Source organism: Pituophis catenifer, unplaced genomic scaffold (genome assembly GCF_029215685.1).
Source record: "Pituophis catenifer annectens isolate HBS135680 unplaced genomic scaffold, rPitCat1.0.hap2 SCAF_3, whole genome shotgun sequence".
NCBI classification, from domain to species: Eukaryota; Metazoa; Chordata; class Lepidosauria; order Squamata; family Colubridae; genus Pituophis; species Pituophis catenifer.
In genome coordinates, this window is record NW_027256883.1 from 211,935,123 (window position 1) to 211,952,901 (window position 17,779).

The 17,779-nt window shown below is 47.2% G+C and overlaps 1 protein-coding gene across 1 annotated transcript in view; it reads right to left on the reverse strand.

Annotated features, from left to right (window-relative positions):
* Positions 1-9,668: 9,668 nt before the first annotated feature.
* The window catches only part of LOC139314562 (tyrosine-protein phosphatase non-receptor type substrate 1-like), a 162,368-nt gene continuing 154,257 nt past the window's right edge, over positions 9,669-17,779 (reverse strand). The window contains exon 9 of the mRNA XM_070940244.1: positions 9,669-10,008. Within this exon, the coding sequence (XP_070796345.1) occupies positions 9,751-10,008 (258 nt within the window). The 3' untranslated portion in view covers positions 9,669-9,750. The remainder of the gene's footprint in view (positions 10,009-17,779) is intronic.

Consider the following 17,779-nt stretch of genomic DNA (forward strand, 5'->3'; position numbering starts at 1 on the left):
ACTTTCAACTAGTCCTCGCACTCACGACAGGTCCTCATATGTATGACTGGTCCTCGCACTTACAACTGGTCCTTGAACTCACGACAGGTCCTCGTATGTATGACTGGTCCTCGCACTTACAACTGGTCCTCGCACTCACGACAGGTCCTCGTATGTACGACTGGTCCTCGCACTTACAACTGGTCCTTGAACTCACTACTGGTCCTCACACTTACAACTGGTCCTCGCACTCACGACTGGTCCTGGTATGTATGACTGGTCCTCGCACTTACAACTGGTCCTTGAACTCATGACTGGTCCTTGCACTTACAACTGGTCCTCGCACTCACGACAGGTCCTCGTATGTATGACTGGTCCTCGCACTTACAACTGGTCCTTGAACTCACTACTGGTCCTCACACTTACAACTGGTCCTCGCACTCACGACTGGTCCTCATGTGTATCACTGGTCCTTGCACTTACAACTAGTCCTTGAACTCACTACTGGTCCTCACACTTACAACTGGTCCTCACACTCACGACTGGTCCTCCCATGTATGACTGGTCCTCGCATTTACAACTGGTCCTTGAACTCATGACTGGCCCTTGCACTTACGATTGGTCCTCACACTTATGACTGGTCCTCACACTTACAACTGGTCCTTGTGCTCACTTGTCCTTGCACTTACGACTGGTCCTTGCACTCATGACTAGTCCTCGCACATACGACTGGTCCTCTCACTTACAACTGGTCCTCGCACTTACGACTGGTCCTCGCACTTACGACTGGTCCTCTCAATTATGGCTGGTCATCACACTTATGACCATTGCAGTATCCCTGTGGTGATGTGATTAAAATTTGGGTGGCCTGTATTTACGACGGTCGCAGTGTCCCAGTGTCACATGATCACCATTTGCGATCTTCTCAGCCGTCTTTTGAAAAGTCACTGGGGGGGGAGCTGGTTTCATTTAATGACCGCATGATTCGCTTAACAACTGAAGTGATTCGCTTAGCAACCCTGGCCAAAAAAAAAAAGGTGGTGAAAAGGTGGTTTAGTAATGGAAATACTGGCCCCCAAATTTGGTGATAAATTGAGGACTAGGGGTATAGATAATTCGTTGGCTTGGTGGAGGAGCTTTGCAAGCTTGCTTCCTTTCCTAAGGAGCCCCCCAAGTCTTCCAAATAGGAAAAATAAAATATTTGAAATTCAGATAGTCCTCAACTTACAAAAGTTCGAAGTTACAACAGCACTGATAAAAGTGACTTATGACCGTTTTTCGCACTTACGACCGTCACACATCCCCACGGTCACGTGATTTACATTTGGATGCTGGACAACTGACTCATACTTACGACGGTTGAGGTGTCTCACGTGATCCCCTTTTGCGACCTTCTGAAAAGCTGAGCCAGATTTATTTATTTAACAACCGTGTTACTAACTTAACGACTGCGGTGATTGGCTAAACGACGGTGGCAAAAAAGGTCGTAAAACGGGACGAAAACCCACTTAAGCACCGTCTCACTTAACGACTGAAATTTTGGGCTCCATTGTGGTCGCTAAGCCGAGGGTCACCTGTATTGGCCTGCCCCAGTCGTGACCCACCTTCCTGGCTCCAGATTACGTTGCAATTGGAAGCAACGATGCAAAGCTGCATATAGGCAGATCCTTCTCCGAAGAGCTTAAATATGCCAAGGTAACCAGTAAGGAGTTTTAACTGAGATGGATGAAGGTTACCTTCTTTAACAGCTGTTCTTGGACTTCGGCATTGACCCGAGGTTGGGCGCTGGGTGCGTCAAACGTTGTTTGAATTGGCTTGGGTCAGTTGAAGAGACAAGAGACCTGTGAGTACCGAAATCTGGCGCATTTTGTATTCTCAAGCTTGGCAAGGTTAAGATGGGTGGACTATAACTCCCAGAATTCCCCAGCCAGCTTTGCTGGCTGGGGAATTCTGGGAGTTGAAGTCCATCCATCTTAACCTTACTAAGGTTGAAAAATGTTGGGATGATCACTCCGGAGCGCAACACCCATAATGCACCATAATCTCCTTTTTTTCCGGGATGTCCCATCGAATTCCAGAATTTTTTATCGGTTTCCCCTCGCCCATTTCTCTCAATTTCTGCCACCCTCCATTTTGCTCTTTATTCAGTGAGAACTATTCCTGTATTTGCATCACAAGCCAGCGATGATTATACCCATTTTCTGGAAGTGTGTAGTGCAACTGAGTAAATGGTTTTTTTTTTGTTTTTTTAAACATTACTTATAGGGCGTGTCAAATTTTTCAAACTTTCCATTTCCAAATGTTAGGAAGGTGCTCAAAAGTTGTGATGTGCTTTGTAAAGATAGTTTGCTTACTTTAATATAATTTAGATGTGCTTGGTAAGTAACTACATGAATATCGTGACTTTTTAACATTTTGTTATATTTCATTTGCAGAACATAATGAAAGAGAAAGGAAGGGAAGGGAAGGGAAGGGAAGGGAAGGGAAGGGAAGGGAAGGAAAGGAAAGGAAAGGAAAGGAAAGGAAAGGAAAGGAAAGGAGAGAGAGATAAGGAGAAGAGAAGAGAGGAGGAGGGAAGAGAAGGAGGAAGAAAGAAGGAAATATAAAATAAGAAGAAAGGAGAAGAGAAGAGAAGCAGGAGGGAAGAGAAGGAGGAAAGAAGGAAATATGAGATAAGAAGAAAGGATGACAGGAAAGGAGAGAAAGGAAAAGAAAAGAAAATAAGAGAAGAGAAGCAGGAGGGAAGAGAAGAAGGAGGAAAGAAGGAAATATAAGATAAGAAGAAAGGAGGACAGAAAAGGAGAGAAAGGAAAAGAAGAGAAAAGAAGATAAGAGAAGCAGAAGGGAAGAGAAAAAGAAGAAAAGAAGGAAATATAAAAGAAGAAAGGAGGAGAGGAAAGGAGAAGAAGAGGTGAGACAAGGAAATATAAAATAAGAAGAAAGGAGGAGAAGAGAAGAGAAGCAGGAGGGAAGAGAAGAAGGAGGAAAGAAGGAAATATAAGATAAGAAGAAAGGAGGAGAGGAAAGGAGAGGAAAGGAAAAGAAGAAGAAAAAAGAAGAGAAGGAGGGAAGAGAAAAAGGAGGAAAGGAGGAATATAAAAGAAGACAGGAGAGGAAAGGAGAAGAAGAGGTGAGACAAGGAAATATAAAATAAGAAGAAAGGAGGAGAAGAGGAGAAGCAGGAGGGAAGAGAAGAAGGAGGAAAGAAGGAAATATAAGATAAGAAGAAAGGAGGAGAGGAAAGGAGAGGAAAGGAAAAGAAGAGAAAAGAAGAGAAGGAGGAGGGAAGAGAAAAAGGAGGAAAGGAGGAATATAAAAGAAGAAATGAGGAGAAGAAAGGAGAAGAGAGGAGAGGAGAGGAGAGGAGAAGAGAGAAGAGAAGAGAAGAGAAGAGAAGAGAAGAGAAGAGAAGAGAAGAGAAGAGAAGAGAAGTTACTTTAGTGCAGTGGTGAAGGTACTGTGATGGCGAGTTCTAGTCCTGCCTTAGGCGTGAACACTAACTGGGTGATTTTGAGCCAATGACTAGGAGACTGTGAGTTCTAGTCCTGGCTTAGGCAGGAAAGCTGGCTGGGTGATGGTGAGCCAATCACCAGGAGCCTGTGAGTTCTAGTCCCATGTTAGGCATGAGAGCCAGCTGGGTGACTTTAGGCCAATTACCAGGAGACAGTGAGTTCTAGTTCTACCTTAGGCACGAAAGATGGTTGGGTGACTTTAGGCCAATCACCAGGAGCCTGTGAGTTCTAGTCCCGCCTTAGGCATGAAAGCCGGATTGGTGACTTGGAGCCAGTCACAGTCACTTAGCCCAATCCACCTCACAGGGTTGTTGTTGCGGGGAAAACAGGAGGTGGAAAAGAGCATTCGGTATCTTTGCAACCCTGAGTTGTCTGTAAAAACAACCAAGATGGGATAAAAATAAATGAGCAATAACTCAGTTTAAAAAAATTGGGGTAAACGGAAGTGTGCACCCCACTGGCCTTGACCTGTTGTGCGAACAGTCGCAAAACTTCCCGAGGCGAGAGCAGTTTTGCAAATTACAACCAGAGCTGGCATTGTGTACATTGTGCGATACGGAAAAATAACCCGGAGTGCAAAATCAATTCATACGCCGATGATTATGTGCGAACAGATGCAATCCCAAAATTACAGAAAGCTGTTTTTGCTTATGTGCAATTTTGGAAGACGCAACTCGCCAAAAAAAAAATAAAAATAAAAATTCACAATATTTTTTCTTCTTCTTAAAGATGGGTGCGTGAGAAATAAAGAAACGCAGACCCCACTTTCCCCCCCCCCCATCTGTCCCGTGGCTGCTAGCCGAGCGATAAACAGCTGGAGCTGAAGTCCAAACAATAATAATTAGAATTATTGTTCTCCTTCAGAATGGCGAATAAGCTGGGATTGGACTTTCCATTCAGCCGAGCACTTCTGTGTAATTGTAGATTGCCTTTTTCGATAATTACTGGTTTGTGCCAGTGTGGAATATATTCCTTTTTCTTTTTTTGCAACGCAAGCTATTTTCCTATTTTGCATCGCTGCGCTCAAATATTTGGGTGGACGATAGAGGTCGGACTTTCTCTCAAGTTCTACTTCTCGGTTCTTCGTGCAACGCAGCGGAAAAGATTTTTTGTTTTCGCCCCTGAAGCGCGTACAGGTAGTCCTCGACTTACAACAGTTCATTTAGTGACTGTCCAAAGTTGAAAAAAAGCTGAAAAAGAGACTTACGACCGTTTTTTTAACACTTAGGATAGGGGTGGGAGTCAAAAATTTTAGCAACCGGTTCTCTGCCTGGTTGCTGGGTGGGCGTGGCCATGGTGGGTGTGGCCTACTCAGCCTCCTGCACCATGGCAGCGGTGGGGGGGGACATTTTCGCCCTCCCCAGGCTCCGGAGGCTTTTCTTGAGCCTCTGGGAGGGCGAAAACAGCCTCCCTCAGGCTCTGGAGGCCCTCCGGAGGCCGGAAACGAGCCCATTTCCAGGCTTCTGGAATATCCGGGAGGCCCATTTTTCACCCTCCCAGAGCCTCCATACAGGCCCTGCACTTAACCTGGCATTCAAAACAGGCTGCGTGGAGACTCCTGGGAGGGGCGGGGCAGGGTGTGTGGGGCCAACCAGTCCTTGCAACTACCGGTTCGGCGAACCAGAAGTAAAATTAGCATCCGGTTTTCCCGAACCGGCTGAATCCCACCTCAGATGTAGGACCGTTGCATCATCTCCATGGTCACGTGATCAGAAATCAGACCCTTGGCAGCTGACTCATATTTATGACGTTGCAGTCTCCCGGGGTCATAGGTGATCCCCTTTTTGCGACCTTCGGAACGAGGAAGCCAGATTCACTGAACCACCATGTGACTGACTTAACAACCGCAGCGATTCATTTAACAACTGCGGCAAGGAAGGTCGCAAAACAGAGTCAAATTCACTTCATGACAGAAATTGGGAGGGGGGGCCACCGTTGTGGTCGTAACTCGAGGACTAGCCGGATGCCTTTAAATCCCGCTCGGTCATGGATCACTCACACAAATCTGAGGGATGATGCAGAACCTTTTATTACAAAAATATCTTGCAAGCGAAAAACAAAACAAAACAAAACCAGGAAAAAAAAATATTAAGGTGCAAATTCATACAAACACGTACTTTTCGGATCCACGACAAATATATCCCAACGACTCCAATAACGCCTCCCTCCCCCTCCCTCCCTCGCCTCCCCTGGCCTTAGTTCCATTTATCCTTCCTGCAAAACTGAGGCCAAGCACTGAGGCTATTTCACAATCTGAGTTGGGATTGTTTTGACTTGGTTTCCCATCATTCCTTTAGCTGTGGAGGCTGGAATTCTGGGAATTGAAGTCCAAGGCAGGTGGATGAAGGTTGCTCTACATCGGGGATGTCCAGCCTTGACAACTTTTAAGACTTGGGGACTTCAGCTCCCAGAATTCCCCAGCCAGCCATACTTTTAAGACTTGGGGACTTCAGCTCCCAGAATTCCCCGGCCAGCCATACTTTTAAGACTTGGGGACCTTCAGCTCCCAGAATTCCCCAGCCAGCCATACTTTTAAGACTTGGGGACCTTCAGCTCCCAGAATTCCCCAGCCAGCCATACTTTTAAGACTTGGGGACTTCAGCTCCCAGAATTCCCCAGCCAGCCATACTTTTAAGACTTGGGAACCTTCAGCTCCCAGAATTCCCCAGCCAGCCATACTTTTAAAACTTGTGGATCTTTAGCTCCCAGAATTCCCCAGCCAGCCATGCTGGCTGGGGAATTCTGGGAGCTGAAGTCCACAAATCTTAAAGTCCCCAAGTTGGACATCTCTTGCTCTACACAATCACTAATCACTTCCCCATTCCCTGCTTTGCAGAAGACTGAAAATTCGTTGTCATTACGGGAGCGCTTATAACTAAAGCAAGGCAAACAGCGGGTGTGAGATCTTCGCCATGTCCCCCACTCCAGTTGTGGCACAGCACGGGGGGGAGTGAGAATTCAGAGCTGAGCTGGATGAGAGGGATCAGAAGGGGAGGTGGAAGAAGGAACCAAGCTCCAATAGTGGTTGCTTTCCAGAAGGAACATCTACGTTGGCTTTGAGGGACATGCCAACCCTTGTCCTTCCCAAACAGGGATGGAGAAATTGAGGCCTTCAGATGTTGTAGAACCACAACGCGGGGAGTCGTAGTTCTGCCAAGGTCTGGAGGGCCATAAGTTCTCACCTAACTTGGTCTCTGCAACCTAGGAAAGTCTGTGAGGATTTGATAGCTTGACGTCTTCCCTTTTAGATCCTTCATACAGATAGGACTTCTCCCATGGTGTTTAAGAAAAAGCAGGGACTTAAACCCCCAAATCCAGAAGTGTGACCTTGAATGAGCTATGGTGAAAAGAGGCTGTCCAAGATGAAGATGGCCTTCAAATATTTGATGGAGAGCTAGCCGAAAGCAGCAGAGAACAATGTGAGGGAGAAGGATCTTCTGACTTTGGAAGGAATGCCAGATCCCTCAAGGTGACCCATATCCCTTCCTGGGACCTTTTGAGATCTTCTTGGGTCCTCAGGATGGACATCGGTTGCAAGATGGACACAGGCGTGTCGGAAGACATCCCTTCTCCATCCTTCCATGTCCACCAAAATTGCCAGTTAGCCCCTAAACATTATAGTAAGGAGGAACACAACAACGAGGATCTTGGAAAAACCATCAAGAAGAATTTTGGTGACTGGTAGCAGGAGCCACAGAAAGTTGGTTGTGAAGGTTCAGAGCAACTTTCCCCCAGCTGGGCAACTTCTCAAGAAGTTGGGACTACAGCTCCCATCACCATCTGGAGGGGCGTCACGATTGGGAAGCCCAACCTTTGAATGGACTACCTCTTCCCCAGCGCTCAGGCCCTTTCCCTCATTTTTCCGGATTCTCTTTTCACACTAGTGCTAAGTACACAGTACTACACTCACTTACAAAGAACGTACACAAATATTGGTAATTTTTTTTTTTTAAGTTGTAAAAGGAGTACACGGTTATAATGTGGAACAGTCACCGTAGGCAGTACAGCAGCATCTCGTGAGGCGCCCCTAACCCCATAAGATTGGCAAATGGACCTCCATTTTTAGGGACTGTCGTCTTCTCCTTCCCTCACTCTTATTCAACTGCACTTCCAGAATGGGAAAATAAAAATAAAAATGAGCGACTTATAAAGAAGATGGGGGAAAGAAAAACCAGCTCCACACATCTGAGAAGAAACCACAAAATAAGGGGGTGGGTTGACCTCTTCAAAGACGTTAGAGGTCAAGCCACATGGAGCCCCCTGTTCCTCTCACTTCATCTGGAGATGTTTCCTGAAGATCAAGAAGACATCCAACCAACAGCCCCCCATCCTCCCAAAGCCCCCAGCCTCGTTGTCAAGGTCAACCGTTGTCCTTCTCGACATCCCACCTGACAAATTCATGAGTGAACGTCTACGGTGGAGCTACAAGAGAAGACGTGTTGTGCGATGCTGTAGACCGGGAAGAGTTCTCCAAACGTGGCCACTTTTAAAGACATGGTGGACTTCAACTCCCAGAATTCCCCAGCCAGCCACGCTCTGGTTTCAGGTCTGAAGGCCTCATACAAAAAACCAGGTCTGACCCTGGTTTAAATCTCTGGTCAAGGCTAAATCCTCAACTATAATGTAATTTCTCTCCCTGCTCCTTTTAAATGAAGTTTTAAGATCTTAACACCACGAGATGGCGGGGGAATTCTGGGAGTTGAAGTCCACAGGTTTGAAACGTGGCCACGTTTGGAGACACCCCCCCCCCGCTATAGACCTATCTTCTTGGAGACGCGCTTGTCTTTTCCACGAGGATGGTGGAAAGAGAAGGGAGAGCCACCATTCAGAAACACACACATACACACACACGCGCACACACAGAGAGATCTTTACCGTTAAAGAGCTACTCTTAGTTTACTATGGGAGAAGAAGGCCAGTAACGAAGATCGTGGATGGGTCAGTCAGGAACCCAAGCGATTATTCAGTGGAGGTTCCTAATTTCCTAAGGCCCAAAAAGTGGACCACGGAAGCTGTTTCACGTGGTCCGTCGCCTCCCTCTCTAAACGAGAAGTCCTTAAGGGAAGAAATGTTGATTTAAAAGAAGAGGAAGAAGAAGAAGAAGAAGAAGAGGAAGAAGAGGAAGAAGAAGAAGAAGAAGAAGAAGAAGAAGAAGAAGAAGAAGAAGAAGAAGAAGAAGAAGAGGAGGAGGAGGAGGAGGAGGAGGAGGAGGAGGAGGAGGAGGAGGAGGAGGAGGAGGAGGAGGAGGAGGAGGAGGAGGAGGAGGAGGAAGAAGAAGAAGAAGAAGAAGAAGAAGAAGAAGAAGAAGAAGAAGAAGAAGAAGAAGAGGAAGAAGAGGAGGAGGAGGAGGAGGAGGAGGAGGAGGAGGAGGAGGAAGAAGAAGAAGAAGAAGAAGAAGAAGAAGAGGAAGAAGAGGAGGAAGAAGAAGAAGAAGAAGAAGAAGAAGAAGAAGAAGAAGAAGAAGAAGAAGAAGAAGAAGAAGAAGAAGAAGAAGAAGAAGAAGAGGGAGATGGACACTCGAGAAGGTTTTCTACGGATTGTGGCCTTGCCAGCAAAAGCCTGACTGAAGCTAACTAAGCTAAAGAGGCACGTCTCCTCAAGGAGAAACCGAGGAAGTATCTGCGGGTTAGAGTAAAGCAAAGTGAAAGAGACGCCATCTTGGCCAAAAATGGAGACTTCCTCTGCCCAGAAGCACTTGGGAAGTAGTCCCTCTCCGTCTCCCCTTCTCCTGAAATCTAGTCCAAGACCTCGGAAGGGGACAGGAGTGCCTGATCCGAAGATTGGTTTCAGTTTTACGGGGAGGTGAGTTGTGGCCACCGACGGAGCCTGGATCCGTGAAGCAGGTATCTCAAGGTGGCATCTCAGCAGCTTGGTGATCTCCAAGGCCAACGAGAAGAGCTTCCATCAGGAAAGAGCCAGACACGGCAACCAACCAGCCTGCACCCACAGGCCTCTCGTGGGTCTGCTTGTCCTTGGGTGGCGTGTGGACGACGTATGAGGAAGAGAGTGGAGGTGCTCGGTGAGAAAAGCCGTGTTAGATCCGTCGTGACGTCTCCCGTCCGCTCGCCGAGCAGGGAAGGAAGAAGCTCAAAAAAACCCCAGGATGCAGCTGTGAGTAGCACCAAACAGTTTCCAAGGAACCTCCGCCGGAGACCGGGAGGAGCACAACATCGAGAGTCCAAGCCCTAGCAGAAGATTCCCCAACCCACTGGTCAGAGGTCCTTCGAGCCCCCTAAGCGGCCGCCGCCTCTTCCGGAGATCACTTATTCTGCACCTGGACGCTGGCGTACTCCGAACTCGCTTCCTCGGCCTTCGGGGCCGGCCGCTTCGGCGCTTGGTTCAGCTGGACCATATCCAAGTCCGCGTAGGTTACGTTGTCGTCGTTGGGCAAGGTTTGCACCGCCTGGAGGGTGGCGTATTCTGATTGCAGGGGGCTTTCCACCCCTGGGCAGGGTCTCTTCTGGGCCACCTTGTCGAAGTTTAGATCTGCATAGGCCATGTTGTTGGGATCGGTGTCCTGAGCGGGATAGGGAGGGAGGGAAGGGGAAAATAAAGGTGAGGGGGGGGGGGGGGAATGGAAGGAGAAAAGAAAAGAGACATTTTAATTTTTTTCCCCTTTAAATATTGGGATGGGTTCAGATCAGGGGTGAAATCCAGCAGGTTCTGACAGGTTCTGGAGAACTGGTAGCGGAAATTTTGAGTAGTTTGGAGAACTGGCAAATACCACCTCTGGCTGGCCCCAGGACTGGGGTGGGAATGGAGATGTTGCAATATCCCTCCCCCAGGAGTGAGGAGGGAATGGGGATTTTGCAATTTCCTTCCCTCAGGTGTGGGGAGGGAATGGAGATTTTGCAATATCCTTCCCTCAGGGGTGGGGAAGGAATGGGGGTTTTGCAGTATCCTTCCCTCAGGAGTGTGGAGGGGAATGGGGATTTTGCAATATCCTTCCCTCAGGTGTGCGGAGGGAATGGGGATTTTGCAGTATCCTTCCTTCAGGAGTGTGGAGGGAATGGGGATTTTTTTTTTTTTTGCTTTAATTTATATGCCGCCCTTCTCCGGAGACTGAGGGCGGCTTACAGTGCGTTAAGCAATAGCCTTCATACTTTTGTATATTTATACAAAGTCAGCTTATTGCCCCCACAAACTGGGTCCTCAATTTACCTACCTTTGAAAGGATGGAAGGCTGAGTCAACCTTGAGCCTGGTGAGATTTGAACTTGCAGTAATTGCAAGCAGCAGATGTTAATCACAGTGCTTTAGTCCACTGTACTATCAGGCTCTTATTTTGCAATATCCTTCCCTCAGGTGTGGGGAGGGAATGGGGATTTTGTAATATCCTTCCCTCAGGAGTGTGGAGGGAATGGGGATTTTGCAATATCCTTCCCTCAGGGGTGGGGAGGGAATGGAGATTTTGCAATATCCTTCCCTCAGGAGTGTGGAGGGAATGGGGATTTTGCAATATCCTTCCCTCAGGGGTGGGGGAGGGAATGGAGATTTTGCAATATCCTTCCCTCAGGGGTGGGGAGGGAGTGGAGATTTTGCAGTATCCTTCCCCTGCCATGCCCACCAAGCCACGCCCACAGAACCGATAGTAAAATAATTTGAATTCCACCACTGGTTCAGATAGAAGAGAATAGCTCAGGGTTGAGCTGGGGCACGGGTAGGCCCGGGGGCCAGATCCGGCCAGCGGGGTGCTTAGATCTGGCCTGCGGGGTGGCCCTCCCAAGCTCCATTTTTGCTGGCAGAAGGTTGCAAGAGGCCCTTGCAGCCAAAAACGGAGCTCGGGATCCCATTTTCATTGACAGAGTATTCGGGCCACCACAGGTGCCCCCCAACACCAGTGATGTCGAGCTGGCCACGCCCCCCTGCCCCCCCCCGAAGTCAAACACAACCCTGATCCGGCCCTCAATGAAATCAAGTTCGAAACCCCTTAACTGGGGGGGGGGGGTGGTCCTTGGTGCTCTCTGAGCTTGTAGACATTTCATTACCCAACCAGGTAACATCATCAGTGCTAGAAGTGGGTGGAGAAGGAACAGGAGGGGTCCCAAATGGCAATCGCGTGACCCTGGGATGCTGCAACTGTTGTAACTGCATGCCGGTTGCCAAGTCGCCCGAATTTTGATCACGTGACTGTAGGGAACGCTGCGACGGTCGTAAGTCCGAGGACCGGTTGTAAGTCACCTTTTTCAGTGTTTTTATAACGTCAAATGGTCACGAAACGAATGGTTGTAAGTCGAGGACTTAACAGAATAACAGAGTTGGATGGGTCCTTGGAGGTCATCTAGTCCAACCCCCTGCTCAAGCAGGAAACCCTACACCATTTCCAGACAAATGGTTGTCCAGTCTCTTCTGACAAACCTCCAGTGATGAAGCACCCACAACTTCTGGTGGCAAGTTGTTCCACTGGTTAATTTGTCCTCACTGTTAGGAAGTTTCTCCTTAGTTCTAGGTTGCTTCTCTCCTTGATTAGTTTCCATCCGTTCTTTCTTGTCTTGCTGTCAGGTGCTTTGGAGAATAGGTGCATCCCCTCTTCTCCGGGACAGTCCCTCTTCCGACAGGCAGGGCTAGCTTCATAATTGAGTTTTAAATTCGGAATTCTTAAATTTTTGATTTTTTTTTTAGCTAATTGGCCTTGAATGCAATACTTTTAATAGTTTTTAAATTTAAATTGTGATATCTGTATTGTGTTTTTACCTGGCTGTACACTGCCCCGAATCCTTCGGGAGAGGGGCGGTATAGAAATAAAATTATCCTATCCTATCCTATCCTATCCTATCCTATCCTATCCTGTCCTGTCCTGTCCTGTCCTGTCCTGTCCTGTCCTGTCCTGTCCTGTCCTGCCCTGTCCTGTCCTGTTGGATCCTTATCGTACGGTTGGGTAGATAATATGTACTGTAACTTTAACTGCTACAAAATGACTAATTGATTAAGTGGTTAAAACAGAAATAAAAGGAAGGCAGGAAGTTCATTCACTCCTGCTCCCTCCTGCTCGTGATATTACTGCTAAAGATACTGTGCGGTGTTACGGAACGAGAACTGTAAGCAAACTTTGTTTTGTATTGAAAGTGTTATCTTTGTTTATGAGAAGCCAGGTTTGTTTGTTTTACAACAAGTAAAGACTATTTATTTTTCTAACAACGTTCGTATCCTATCCTATCCCTCAAATATTAGAGAGCTGCTATCATGTCTTCCCTAGTCCTTCTTTTCATTAAATTAGACATACCCAGTTCCTGCAACTGTTCTTTGTATGTTTTAGCCTCTAACCCTTTAATCATCCTGGTTGCTCTTCTCTGCACTCTTTCCAGAGTCTCAACATCTTTTTTTATAGTGTAGTGATATTTATAGTGTGGTGAACCATATTGTTAGAAAAATCTATAGCACCACAGAGTGGTGGACAAAGAGTACAGTCACCATGTGCTTTACTGCTCAACTGTTTAACTGTAACAGGAAACAGGGAACTCTACTTAGAGCAAAAGAACATAGAGTCTTTTTTGTACTGGGGCGACCAAAATTGGATGCAATATTCCAGATGTGGTCCTCTTACCACACTTGGAGAAGTACTGTGGGGTCCTTGGGGCTCGCTGAGCTTGGTTGTTTTCTTGCAGATGTTTAATGACCCAACTAGGTAACAACATCAATGCTAGGAGGGAGTGGGGTTTGTGGAGAGGGGGAGGAGGAGGAAGGCGGCAACTGTGGGGTCCTTTAAGCCAGGGGTGAAATGTAAAAGTTGTTACTACCTGTTCTGTGGGCGTGGCTTGGTGGGGGGATGGTAATGTGACTGCGTGGGCGTGGCCAACTTTTAAAAAAAAACTTTTCAAAGCATTTTTTCTAATGCTTTGAAAAGCCTCTGCCGATCAGGCAACTCAGCTGGGATCATCAGAGAGGTGTCCGCGTCCCAGCACTGACATATAATAAAGGGAGGAGAAGCCTGAACTTTTGCCTGCTATATCCCTTTGAAGATTCTGTCTCCTCGGAGATGGGAGAGGAGGGAGACATTCCTGTGATCTGACGAAGAAGGAATCAGGAAAGTGACTTGGAAGTTAGCCAATGAGAATTGGGGATCGGAAAGGGAGGGATTGGGGGGGGCAAAGGTCAGTACTGACCGCGAAAGAGTCAGGATCAAATTGCTGTGCTTGAATAAAGAGAAAATTTCCTTAAAGATCGGTAGTTTGGAAATTCATTTATTTTGAGATAGCATCGAAACCTGACAAGAGGCTTTTAAAAAAAATGCTTTGAAAAGCCTCTGACGATCCCAGCTGAGCCGCGCAATCATCAGAGGCTGTTTTTTTTTTTTTTACTTTTAAAAGCATTTTTTCATCGGAAGAAGTTGTAGAAAAAATGCCTTTAAAAGTAAAAAAAAAAAGTCTCTGATGATTGTGCGGCTCAGCTGGGCATGGCGGGGGGAGGGGCAGGGATTTTTGCTACCGGTTCTCCGAACCACCCACCGCCATCGCTACCGGATCGGGCGATCCGGTCTGAACCGGAAGCATTTCACCTCTGCTTTAAGCTCTCTGAACTTGATTTATTTCTTGCAGATGTTTCATTACCAAACTAGGTAAGATTATCAGTGCTAGAAGGGAATAGGGCAGTGGTGGGTTGCCCCCGGGTCAGACCGGTTCGCAGGAACTGGTAGTAAAACTGGCGGGAGGCCCCGCCCACCAGCCCGGATGTTGTCATCGGCGATCTGTGCACATGCAGAAGCTTCCGAACCGGTAGTAAAGTTAAGTAGAACCCACCCCTGGAGTGGGGGATTTGTTCTCTGTGTTTATCCTCCTCCTCTTCTTCTTCCTCCTCCTCTCCCCCTTCTCTTTCTCCTCCTCTGCAAACCTCCCTCCCTTCTAGCACTGATGATGTTACCTAGTTGGGTCATGGGACGTCTGCAAGGAAACTATCTAGGAAACCAATCTCAGAGGGCACAAGCAGAGTGTTGTGGAATCCTGGGAGTTGTAGTCCCGACATCTTAAAATGGCTAAGGTTGAGAAACTCTTGAGCTTAAATCCTCAAATATCATGCATGTTTTCTCCCAGCTGCTTTTAAATTAAGATTTAAGATCTTAACACCAGCCAGCTTCAATCTGTCCGCCCACGGTAGAATCCAGATTTTCTTAGTGAGCAAATGGATAAACAACATATGGCTAAGAAAGAGGCGTAAATCTGCAGGGACTGCGATTCTAAAACCATTTTTTCTACAACCTCTTCGGCTGGAGAGGTTGTAAAAAAAAATGCTTTTAAAAGCCTCTGACGATCCCAGCTGACTTGCCTGATCGGCAGAGGCTTTTTTTTAAGCCTCTGACGATCCCAGCTGACTTGCCTGATCGGCAGAGGCTTATTTTTTTTTTAAGCCTCTGACGATCCCAGCTGACTTGCCTGATTGGCAGAGGCTTTTTTTTTTAAGCCTCTGACGATCCCAGCTGACTTGCCTGATCGGCAGAAGCTTTTTTTTTTTAAGCTTCTGATGATCCCAGCTGACTTGCCTGATCGGCAGAGGCTTATTTTCCTTTTTAAAAACATTTTTTCTATAACCTCTTCGGCCGAAGAGGTTGTAGAAAAAAATGCTTTTAAAAGCCTCTGATGATCCCAGCTGAGCCGCGCGATCATCAGAGGCTTTTTTTTTTTAACTTTTAAAAGCATTTTTTCGGCCAAAGAGGTTGCAGAAAAAATGCTTTTAAAAATTAAAAAAAAAAGCCTCTGATGATCGCGCGGCTCAGCTGGGCAATTGGGGGGTGGGGGCAGGGATTTTCGCTACCAGTTCTCTGAACCACCCGCCTCCATCGCTACCGGATCAGGCGATCCGGTCCAAACCGGGAGCATTTCACCCCTGGCTGGAAGGGATCTCAGAGGTCTTCTAGTCCAACCTCCTGCTCAACCTTATCCAGGGAGTTTTCAACTTACAACAGTTCGTTTAATGACCGTTCGAAGTTACGACGGTACTGAAAAAATGTGACTTATGACCATTTTTCACACTTATGACCGTTGCAGGATCCCCATGGTCACGTGATTTACATTGGGACGTTTGGCAACTGACTCACATTTATGACAGTTGCAGTGTCCCCGGGGTGACATGATCCCTTTTTTGCGACCTTCTGACGAGCAAAGTCCACGGGGGAAGCCAGGTTCACTTCACAACCGCGGGACTCATTTAACAACGGCAGTGCTTCACGTCACAAACGTGGCAAGGAAGGTCGTAAAGTGGGGCGAAACTCAACTAACGGCTGTCTCACTTAGCAACATGGATTTTGGAATCCATTGTATTCGTAAGTCGAGGGCTAAGTGCATTTTCCAAAGCACCAGAAGGCAGGACAAGAAGCAATGGATGGAAACTGATCAAGGAGAGATTCAACCTGGAAATAAGGAGAAATTTTCTGACAGTGAGAACAATCCACCGATGGAACAGAAGTTGCCTTCGGAAGTTGTGGGAGCTTCATCCCTGGAGGCTTTCAAGAAGAGACTGGACCGCCATCGGTCAGAAATGGTGTAGGGTCTCCTGCTTGGGCGGGGGGTTGGACTAGATGACCTCTAAGGTCCCTTCCAACTCGGCTATTCTGATTCATCCTATGGTTTAGCCTCCAGACCCCTTTTTATCATCTTTTGTTCCTCTTCTCTGCAGCCCCAGGAACGGATATCGGGGTGGGTGAGCCGGCCGGGGCAGCTGTTCTCCAAAACGATTCCAGCAGTTTTGAGTTCATCTCCCCGGCTCTTTTGCAGACAAAACGAGCCAGGCCTCTATTGTGCGAGCCTAAGTTGTCACTGCCCCGTTTCCGCAGACAGCTGCAGACGCTCGCACAACCGTCTAGCGGGACGGCGAGAAAGCAGCGACGGTGCCCCCCCGCCCCCCCCCCCCCGGGGCGAGGATCTTGGTTGGCTCAGCAAAATCGCACAATGGGTGCCATTCAAAAGCCTCTCTCTAAAAATACAACTCACGCTCGGCTTTTTGCGCAGCTGGGCCTTTTCATGAAACCTTTTGGGAAGACGGGAACGAAAGAAAAATAAAATAAAAAATAAAATCTGTACAGCCAGCAATCTTGTGAAAAGGGACAATTTTTTTTCTCTCTCTCTCTCTCGACGACTTTCCATTTTGTACGTTTACAATATTGAGTTTGGGGACGGTGGTGGTGGAGAGGAGGGGAGGAAGGCTTGCTTAGGGGGAGGAAACCCCGCCCCTCGTCGTTTAAAAAAAAACCCACCAAGTTTCTAGTCCTCGTGATGAAAATACAAAGCTGCGAGGCTGGTTAGGGCTCTGACAGCCCTCTGCCCCGCCTTTTAATTCATTTTTAACATCGTTTGCCTTGTTTTTAAATTTTAAATATGGCTTTTTTGCATTTTTAATGTTTTATTTGTACGCGGTCCAGAGTCCTTCTGTGAGGGAGATGGGTGGTTTTTTATAAAAAAATTGACACATAAAAATTGTTAAAAAAGCAAGTTCCTAGTCCTCATTATGAAAACAACTCCAGGGAGTACTGAGGGATAATTATTTCTAAATTCTAAATGCAGCACAATTTTCAGAGGCTTCCTCAGAACCCCGATTTAGTGACAGTTCAAAGTTACAACGTCACTGAAAGAAATGACTTACGACCGTTTTTCACACTTATGACCATTGCAGTATCCTCATGGTTGCATGACCAAAATTTGGATGCTTGGCAACAGGTTCATATTTATGACGGTCACAGGGTCCCCAGGTCATAGGAACAGCTTCTGTGACTTTCTGACATGCAAAGTCAATGCGGAAGCCAGAAATTTTGAACTCCATTACGGTCATAAACCGAGGATTATCTGTACACAAAATGCATCCTGTGACCTTGGGAGGGGGGAGGAAATGGATATTGGAGCTTCAAATCTGGGTCGTTTTGGAAATTCGAGGTAAAGCTAGCTTAACAACAGTGTCGCAAATTTAACAACTGCAGTGATTCACTTAACAGCTGTGGCAAGAATAGTTGTAATTTTACAACAGCTTTCTTGTGAATCACTGCAGTTGTTAAATTAGCGACACGGTTGTTGAGCGACTCCGGCTTCCCCATGGACTTTGTGTCAACTCGCAAAGCATCCCTGGCCTGCTCTCGAGTTGCCATAGGCAAGAGGGATGGGAAACCGACGAAGCAGCACAACAGCCAAAAACAAAAGCATATTCCAGACATATCTCTCTCAAGGCTGTCTCCCAGGGTTACCCACAGCGGCGGAGGGGAGTGATCTCTACAACCATGGTGAAGGTGATTGATGACACACCCTGGGGGGAGGGGGGAAACAAAGTCATGATTAGGGCGTAAATTACGTGGGGTCAGAGTTGGCTTCACTG